Below are 10,152 nucleotides of genomic sequence, written 5' to 3'. Positions count from 1 at the left end.
TAAATAAGAATATAGTTAGCAGTTGTCAAAAGTTTAGACATAATAGAAGTAAAACCAATAAATCACTGAAGTAGTAATTAGTAAAAGTTTATTGTATACATACCAAAAAGACAGTTTGCAAACTGGGAGCTCTCAAAACATGAATAAGGTGCAAAGGTATATTGTTATAAAGCAGCTTATACAGTGAGAAACCAGTGACTGTTTATTTTTCACATTGATTGGTTATAATATTAGAATTTTCTTAAACGATAGGGAATTCACCAATGGTTACCTCATATCAACCTTGAGAAACAATTCAAGTTTTGCTTATCATTTCCAGAGGCATAACAAGGAATGATAGAGGTCAAGTTAGCCTTGTTAAATAAGCAAAATTAAGCTTTACTTGTATGAATAAACTGGTTTTGTCTACTTAGAGAATTTTCAAGATTAGTCTCCATTTGTTTTTTATTTTAACACAGGATGGCTAACTCTCAGGACCACGAACAGGCCTCAAGGAGCAAAGGCAGAAGAGTCTGAGGCATTGTTTGAATACATTTGCTTTTAAATCCCTTGGTTCACCTTTCTTTTGCTCTCATCATCTGGTCTACTGAATAGAGGCTGGAAGCCTTTCCGTGGTTTGACATCACCGTAACCAGAAACTGATCTAAATATGATTTTGGTATTTCCCATGGGTTTCTCTAGCTAAACTTACTTAGGAGTAATAAGTTAACTAGATATTGTTGAATGGGAGTGGAAAGATCTAAAAGATCTTTCCATGCCGATTGAAATTTATCTCAATATTTTTTCTTTTGTGTGACACACACACACACACACACACACACACACATACACACACACACACACACACACACACACTGAATTATGTATCTCAATTCCTTGCTGGAAATCATCAGTACTGATGAAGTGAGAGTTTGGGGTTTCATTTGGTTTTGATTTTGTTTTTTGTGGGGATTTGGGAGGTTCTCATTTGGAACCAGAGAACACTTGAGTGGGTTGCTAATGTATAAGGAGACCTTTCTGAATAGAACTATACTAAGATAGAGGTGGGAGGATGCTTCACAACTTTGGTCCCTTGGGATGGTTCTAAACATTTACTCTACATTTGTTGATGGTTTATAGCAACTGTAAGAAAGAGAAAAAAATAAGAGAGGCTCATAGACTTTACTCTAAGTGGTATCATTAACTGAAATGAGAAAGGTATTTCTGGTTTTCTCTCATTATTCTTTCTTTTCAACGTTTTTCTTGTTATTGTCTTTTATTTTTTTCATATTAACTTTAGGATCAAATTATATCCATCCAAAAAATAAATACAATTTTTTTTATTGGAGTTATATTGAATTTGTAATGAACATAGAATTGTTATCCTTATGTTGTTGAGCCTTTTACCCAGGTACGTGATTTATCTTTCTACTCATGTTTTATATAAAGTATAGAATCAGACTTTTGCTTTGTGAGCCAATTTGAGAATATTATTCTTTTAAATAGATAACTTAGGAAAATTTATATTTATTATGATAAATATACATGGTATGAACTATCATATTTTCTGTTCTGTTTGTGTTTTTATGGTTTTTACTTATTTTTTACATTTTTTTATATGGTTCTTTTGATATTTAGGCAGATTTGTGGTTACTTTAATAATTATAACTTTATATACTACTCTTAGTTTTCTACTTCTTTATATGATATCTATTGATTTTATTCCGTGATTCCATTTTTGTCTCCTACATGATATTTGCCAAAAAAAATTATATTTGTAGTATGTTTACATTATACTTTTAAATATTTTTATACTTCTATTATTTGATTGGTTAGCTTTAAGTATCTGTTGGTTCCAGTCATTCGATATTAGGCAATCAGCAAATTTTTCATCTTTGCCCTTTTCATTTTAATTTTGTTGCACCATTTTTACATAATCAGAGCAAATAGCATTTACGTTTTGTCAGTCACCCCAATCCTCGCAAATTTTTTGTCTTAGTTTTGTAATTAAATATATTTAAAAACCTACAATAGTCCTGTTGCCAGTTTCTTCAGATATATTTTGATTTATTAAAGTTCATCTGTTAGCAAGCTCGTCAGGAAAAATTCATTGGAACAATATTCCCTGAGTTCTTTCAAAATTGTTTTCAACCTTTAATCTTGAAGGACAGTTTGACTGGATATAAAATTCTAGGCTCCCAGTTTTTTTCATGAGCCTCTTGTAGGTATTACTCTGCTGTTTTCTGTAGTTAAATGTAAAAATCTGAATTTTTGCCTGGTTGCTCATAGAATTTTTTTTCATCTTTAAAATCCAGATATTTTACTGAAATGTGTCTCAGTGTTGACCATTATAGAATTTGTATGGAGCAGAGTTAATCTCTCATCTGTCTGCTTTTTTCCCCAATTTTTGTGACTTTAAATTTTTATTTTTAAAATTTTAGCATACTATTTGGTCATAATGTTCAAGTTTTTCATAACACCATTTTGCTGTTGTGTTTATTGATATGCTGGCAAATGCTTTAAAAAATTTTTTTTGCTTTTCTTTTATTCTTGGGTCTGCCACTTTTTAAATGCAGTCTTTTATTTACTTTTAAAAATTGCATATAGTAAAATTCACTCTTTTTGGTGTACAGCTCCAAGAATGTAGACAAACATATATAGTCATGTAACTACCACTAGAATCTGGACAGTTCCATGACCACTCAAAATTCCCCTGGGCCAATCCTTATATCGTATCATTTTATCAATGTGTTGTCAAATGCTTTTTTTGTTATTACTTATCATTGAATGAGTTGGATTCCTTGGGTCTGCTGTTTGCAGGATACTTATGCTAGGGGTGGGACAGGAGGTGCTGGGCAGCCTTCAGATTTTTTCTTCACCACCTTCACAGAGTCAAACTGCTTCCTGTTTAAATGACTCCTCGGTCTGAGTCTTTGTATTACTACCTACTGTGAACTGTACTGGAGGGCTTCTTCTGCCTTTATTCTTATTTCCCTTGCTACAAATTTTTGCATTTCGATGTGGACCTTTCACCTGCAGGAAGTATATTTTTGCTCCTGGCCATCTTATTGTTCTCCACATTTCTTTGCTGCCTTTCTTCCTGTATAGCATCTACTAATTCAGCTGTTCTGGAGTAACTCTTACATATTTTCGGAGTCAGTGGAAAATATTTCTGCTAGTTTGCTAGAAATATAGATTGTTCAGTTTTTATTGTTGTATGTTATGCAAGAAGAGGAGATAGAAGATACTGTCTCACACAGCCATGTTCTTTCTTACTAAAGTCTTTCCTTTAAGCTCATCACTGCCTTTCTCTCTTCTTTCTTGGTTCACACTTAAACACTGGAATCCCTCAGGCTGCTAACTTCTCTTATGTATATGTCACTTCCTTAAAGCATGTATGAATACTTCGTATTATAGCCTATGCTTCCTCATCATTTCCTAAACACATAATTTCAAAATTGGTTTATTTTTTCCTGCCATTCTTTTGGCTTGGAACACTTTTTTCTTCTTTCCCTGATTAGCATATTCCAGCCTATACTTTAAGACCTAAAATAGTTTTTTGCTTCCTTTGGAACCCTCCTTGACACCTCCTCAAGATGAGGCATCTGTCACAATGAAGCCAAATTAATCTCTCATCTGTCTGACCCATACTACATTGCCCCATTTTTAGTGCACTTGTCTTGCTGTTTTCAGTATTTATAAATCTTATTATCAAGCCAATAAGTATCCCCTTCATCTATGTATTAACTTGTCAATACAGAACTTTCAAATGCTGAGTTTCTAGGATCCTACTTATAGCTCTCCTGTGATGGTCAGTACATATCCTCATTTGGTCTCATTTGATTTTCCACTGGTCAGTTTAAAGGTACAATATTATGAGTCATCTACATTCCCTTATCTAGTTTTTGTTCTCAAAGTTATTTAATCTTTTCAAAGCAATTTTCTGTCTTTTAGGATTTAACTGAAACTTATTTAGAATTGGAGCATTTATAAATTATGAAAAAGCTCAATAATCATTAATGGAAGTTCTTCTGCATTCCAGGTGATGCAACTGTGACAATAGCTCACAGATATACTCCCAAAGAACAATTGAAGATCCATACTCAGCTGGCAGATGTTATCATAGTAGCTGCAGGTAAGTCTTTAGAGGCTGTTATTTGGTGGAATATCATCAGCAGAATAATTCCTTCCCTAATTGCTGACATGTCTGTAAGAACCACTTTTTGGGAGAGTTATGTATATGTATGGTTAACTTTCATCGACTGGATTCAGCCTCTTGGCAATCATCATACTGTCCATTGTGCCTATGTTAGCATTTGTCACTTCATTATGGAAAATCTGAACAGCTTTTGGAATGACAGATTTGACACAAGAACAAATGTGCACTTTGCTGATTCCTTTGGCAGACATAATTAAATCTAAACATGAACGAGTTAGGGAGAAACTGGTAGGAAATGCTGTTGAAGGGACAGTAAGGGCTAGCACATGTAGGACCCTGTAGACCATGGTAAGGACTTTGATATAAGCTAAGATGTCTGAGAGTAGGAGATTGACATGGTCTGGTTTATATTTTTAAAAGGTGACTCACACTGTGTCAAGAAGAATTGACTCTAGAGGGGCAAGAATAGAAACACAACAGTTATTGTACTTTCATGTAATGGATCTAGTTTTTTTCTTAATTTGTTTTATATTTGAACATACAAAATAATTCTACCCTTTGCTTCTACCTTTACTTTTGCCACATAGTATTTTTACATTGAAGACGTTGTGACTCTTCTTGCTTTTATCCATAACTTGAATGAGAGCCTTTTTCATTTTGTTTATTAATTAGATGTTATTGGTAATTTCCAGACTTTAGATTTGAATTGCTCAGCATTTACAAGGTATAAAGAAAGAGTAAAAATTCCAGAAGAAATTGAGTTTGATGAAGAGAATAATGATAGTTTAAATTAGTTTCAACCAAATTTAATTCATTTTCTTATGCTAATATAGGCCCTTTTATGGAACTCAAAATATGTATGTGATAACTTCAGGAGGAGTAATTTGCCTCCTTATAGAGTAAAAATAGAAATGTCCTATTTCTAGAAGTTACCACTAAGCTGGTACAGCTAACTATATCCTCTTTTTATGAGAAATTATATTTAGGTGGTATCAAATGCAAGTTTTTGAACTGGATTGATGTAAGTAAGACAGATGTTTAGAGAGGAAATAAACTCTTTCAGACCACAGATCAACATTAAGTGAAATACTGCTGCAGCAACTGATAGATTTATGGAGACAAATATTGCATTGACTTCTTTTTAGAAACACTTGGATTCATACACAAGACTCAAAATTTGGTGAGTAGAGAGGAATTTGGTCATCTTTGTCCACCTCTAACTTTAGACAGAAAGAAATTTACATCATCTTTAAAAAGTTTTATTTGACTCACATGTTAACAACTTGTGAAGAATATTTCACAATTGATCTTAGTTCCCATTTATCCATTATAATATTGAACGAATATTTTCTTCCAGTGGGACAAAACCCCTCAGCATGCATTTATGCTCATGTTTTTCTTGTTATGAGAAATGACAAGTGGTGATCACAATTCTCTTTCAAGAACCAATGACATTTCATTTTGACTAAATCAAACTCCATATCACAAGTCATTATGCCAATACTGTCATCATCCTTGAATTTCTCCCATAGACTCACCGTATGTTCCTTTATAAAAGCCTAAATCAGCACTGCGTACAAGACATTAAAAGAAAAATAAGACAGAAAAAGAAAAAAGAAAACAAAGAGAAAGGAAAAGAAGCACCAATCTTATATAAAATTAACAAAATAGGAGCCAGAAGGTATTCAGGTGTCTAGGTGATGAGACAGTATGCTCTATACCACAGCCATCCTACGCAGGGTATCCTCTGACCACGAGAGGGCGCCAGTAAGGTGTGCAGGTGTTTTAGACAATTGGCCGCACACCATCCTAATCCTGGCTGGAAGACATTTTGAGTGATGGCAGTGCAAATAGGTCTATTCTTTGCCTTGTATTCCAGCTCTAATGCCTCTAACTAGATGCAAAGGTATGCTAAATGCTGAAAGACAGCCCTATATATAGCCCTGCAATTATCCTGTGGAAATAAACATCTGAGTAATGAGAAATTAAAGGGAAAAATATTGAGAGTTTATAAGAAATAACTAAAGATTACTACATTTTCACTTTCTTAATAATCTCCTGGATGGAGAATTTAAGGACAGTATATATATCGGTAAATTACAGTGAAATTATAGAGAAAGCATGAAGTACTATAAGAAATTCATATAACCAGATAAGAAGAATGAAATATAACTAAAATGATCACATTATGCATTATGTGTGGAAATAAACAAATACAATTAACAGTGGGTATTAAAGAATGAGATAGTGATCTAATGGCAGAGGTAGCTGGAACAGGCAGGGCTGGATTATTGTCATAACTAGAATGTCAGCATATATGGAAGCAGTCCCATCTAGAAGTCAGAAAGACTAGAAGGAGGAGGAGTGCATGATGTATCAGAAACATCGATAATGTCTGAGAGATTACAGTAAAGAATGTGGTAATAATATCTTGGAATGGACCTACAGAAGAAAAAGTAAAAGGAAATTGTGTGTGAAGATCCTGGGGCATGAATAAAATTAATTTATATTCATATTAATCTCACCCCTCCAGTTTCTCAAATCCCCATAGACCTAACTATATATCACTTACCTTTTAAACATCTCTCCACAAATTCAAGATTTAGGCTAATTTAAAAACTCAAATCTGAAAATCAGATCCTGTCAAACTATGCCTTTAGAAATAAAAGACTTTAAAGCCCTACTCAAAGCTACCTCTCTGAGTTCACAAAAAGACTTAAGCTGTTTCTAGAGCACTTTGCAGTACCACGGTTATAACACTTAAAACCTGTTTATAGTTGTCTGTCACCTTCACTAGACTATAGCAGGGACAGGACTTTTTTTTTAGCTTGTTAGCCAAGTGCTTACAACATCTGACACACAGTGGGAACTCAATAAATGTCTGCTGCATTAGTTTTAAGATTACAACTGGAATGAAGACTACTTCAAATTGATACATATTTAGCTGATACATTTTTAAGAATATAATTTTTTAAAGCTAGACTTTATAAATAATCTAGTTACTGGTTAATTTTCATAATGGAAGCATTATTTTTGTGAACTACTAAACATTCTTAGTTTGCTGTTGTAAAGTAATTGATAAAGCCATAAAAGTGAAAGATCTTTTATAAACTGATCCAAGTATGTGTTAAAGTTAAGAAATTATGAGAAGGGCGAAGAAAGTAACGAGACTATTAAAGGCATATAAAATATACAGTATTAAACAGTTGAATGCAAAGAAGCATAGTAGCCCCACCTTATCCGTGGGGGATACATTCCAAGACCCTTAGTAGATGCCTGAAAGCACAGGTAGTACTGAACTCTGTATATACTATGTTTTTTCTTATACACATGAACCTATGATAAAATTTAATTTATAAATTGGGCACTGCAAGAGATTAACAATAATTAGTAATAAAACAATTATAACATTATACCATAATAAAAGTTATGTGAATATGCACTCTTATGCTCGTTCTCACTCCTTTTCTCAGTATTTTGACTATACTCATTTTTCCACTTAAAGGAAGCACTATACAGCTTCTCTTTGTCATATTCGAATTTCCAGCATCACCACTCTTGAGTTTTGGGCCATTATGAAGTAAAATAAGGATTACTTGAACACAAACACTGAGATGCCATGACAGTTGATAAGCAAGATGGCTGCTAAGTGACTAACGGGCAAGATGCATATAAAGCATGGAGATGCTGGACAAAGGGATGATTCACATCCGGGTGGAAGAAAGCAGGACAACACAAGATTTTATCATACTACTCAGATGGTTTGCAGTTTAAAACTTATGAATTACTTATTTTTCAAGAATTTCTTATTTAATATTTCTAGACCTAGATTGACCATGGGTAACTGAAACCACAGAAAGTGAAACTGAGGATAAGGGGGGACTACTGTAGTTTAGGGGAAGTCTTAATTGGCTTGTCTAAGGCTGAAGATAAAGAAGGGAAAGTGAGTCAGATTAGGGCACTGATTCTAAGACTATGTTAAAAGATCCTTTGTCACTGTTATATCTCATGCTTCCACGAAACTGAGAGAAATCCTAAATTGGTAAAAGTTCTAGGAATCTTCACTAACCAGGCATGATAGGCAGTTGTTTTCCAGACATTGTCCAAAGGACTCTTCACTCATCTGAGTAAACTTTGTAGAACTAGCTTCATTCGGAAGATGAGCTGTTGAGTCAATGCCATTGTATATTAAACCTCTGGATACAGAGTGTCTTAGTTGGCGAAAGCCGGCATTTTGTCCTCTAAGCCGTCCTCCCCAGCATGATGAATGAACCTTCACAATCATAACTCTAGCGTCTCTATTGTGACACTTTTAATGATAGACACTGTAATATAAAACAGAATAAATGGACAATTCAGTCGAGTAATTTGGAATATTCATACTTATTCGTCATGAAATACAAAATGACCAATCAACTTATTTTCACCACTTCTCCAATCATATTATCAAGTTTAAGATACACACCCATCAGACATCACCCTAGGTTCTCAATAGAGCATTTCCTCTGGTAGATTTCCTCCTCCTTGAAGCGAGCTTAGTAATTTTCAGGATGCCAGGACAATGAGAAGTACCAAGGGGTGGGGCATGGAAATAGTCCATTCCACCATCCACGGTTCATGTAACTTGGGAGTGGAACTTGCTCCCTTACAGCCCTGGGTGCTTCTTGAGTAGATGCCAGCACATTTTATGGTTTCACTGATGCTGCTGTTCTTCCCACATTCTACTTCTGATTCTCCATCTAGTCCCCTTTAGCCTCTGCTTCTCCACTTAGAATTCTTTCCTGCCTTCCTAAATTTGTAATCTTAAGTTTGTCAATTGTCCTCAATAATATAGGATAGTATAAATGCACAGACCTTGCTAGAGTAAGAATTCCAGAATTTAAATCCCAACTCTGCTACTTGCTAATTGTGTACTCTTGGTTAAGTCATCCCATCTTTCTGAGCCTCAATTTCTTCAGTGTGAAGAATAATAACCTTTCATACAGGGTTGTTAAGCCAGCCAATCCATGTAAAGAGCACAGTCCCTAGCATCTTGCAAATAATAAATGTTAAATGCTAATATGTTATATGTTAGTTCTTAGGCCATTGCTTGTGAATATTTAAACAATAATTTAGAAATAATAAATCAGTTGATTATTAAGCTACAACTTTGATATCACTAAAGATATCAGGGCCATGCTACCTTGAACAAGCCCAATCCCATCTGATCTCAGAAGCTAAGCAGGGTCGGCCTTGGTTAGTATTTGGATGGGAGACCACCTAGGAAGACCAGGTGCTGTAGATTTAAAATAAATAAATAAATAAATAAATAAATAAATAAATAAATAAATAAAATAAGGGATTGTAAGCTGACAAAGTCCTTGCAATCTGTGAAGTTATTTGGTTACTTTTAATATATATGTATACATATATATGTATACATATATATATTTGGTTACTTTTAATATATATATATATATAGTATCAAAGTTGACTGATTTGGTTACTTTTAAATGTATACATATATATATATTTGGTTACTTTTAATATATATATATAGTATCAAAGTTGACTGATTATCATAAGTTAATCTAAGAAGTGGCTTACATATGAGAGACCAGCTTTATAAAAGCTTAGTTTTTACTTACGATTTCTGGTTTCTCAGGGTGATGTGGCCTTTGTTTGTGGCTGTGTATTCTGTTGTCCCTGGGTAAGTCCCCTGTTGCTTCCCTTTTGGAATGGTCTGACTTTGTGAGAGGTTAGGGAAGACAGAGGCACTTAGGTGAAGAGGTTTGTTCTCTCAGACCTTTATCCACCCTCCCAGTTTCTTTCTCTGTATTTGTACTTCCTCTCCCTCCCCATTCCAGCTCCCATGATGCCCCCCCACCCCCATAGCCCAAGTTACCAAGTAGGCAAAGCCCCCCTGATCTGTAACAAGCAAGCTTCATCAGTGTACAAGAAGATGCTGGACTATAGATTTTTTTTTCTTGATGTCAGACATCCCTAGTGTAAAAACCTAGAAAACATGGATAATA

At 34.3% G+C, this 10,152-nt stretch overlaps 1 protein-coding gene across 4 annotated transcripts in view; it reads left to right on the top strand.

Annotated features, from left to right (window-relative positions):
- The window catches only part of MTHFD2L (methylenetetrahydrofolate dehydrogenase (NADP+ dependent) 2 like), a 109,483-nt gene that overhangs the window by 41,015 nt on the left and 58,316 nt on the right, over nucleotides 1-10,152 (top strand). For all 4 annotated transcript variants that reach the window (XM_025043823.1, XM_015586098.2, XM_025043824.1 and 1 more), the window contains one exon: nucleotides 4,022-4,114. In XM_025043823.1, the coding sequence (XP_024899591.1) occupies nucleotides 4,022-4,114 (93 nt within the window). The remainder of the gene's footprint in view (nucleotides 1-4,021; nucleotides 4,115-10,152) is intronic.

The sequence above is a fragment of the Pteropus alecto genome, unplaced genomic scaffold (genome assembly GCF_000325575.1).
Source record: "Pteropus alecto unplaced genomic scaffold, ASM32557v1 scaffold161, whole genome shotgun sequence".
NCBI classification, from domain to species: domain Eukaryota; kingdom Metazoa; phylum Chordata; class Mammalia; order Chiroptera; family Pteropodidae; genus Pteropus; species Pteropus alecto.
This window is presented reverse-complemented; position numbering and strand designations above follow the sequence as displayed.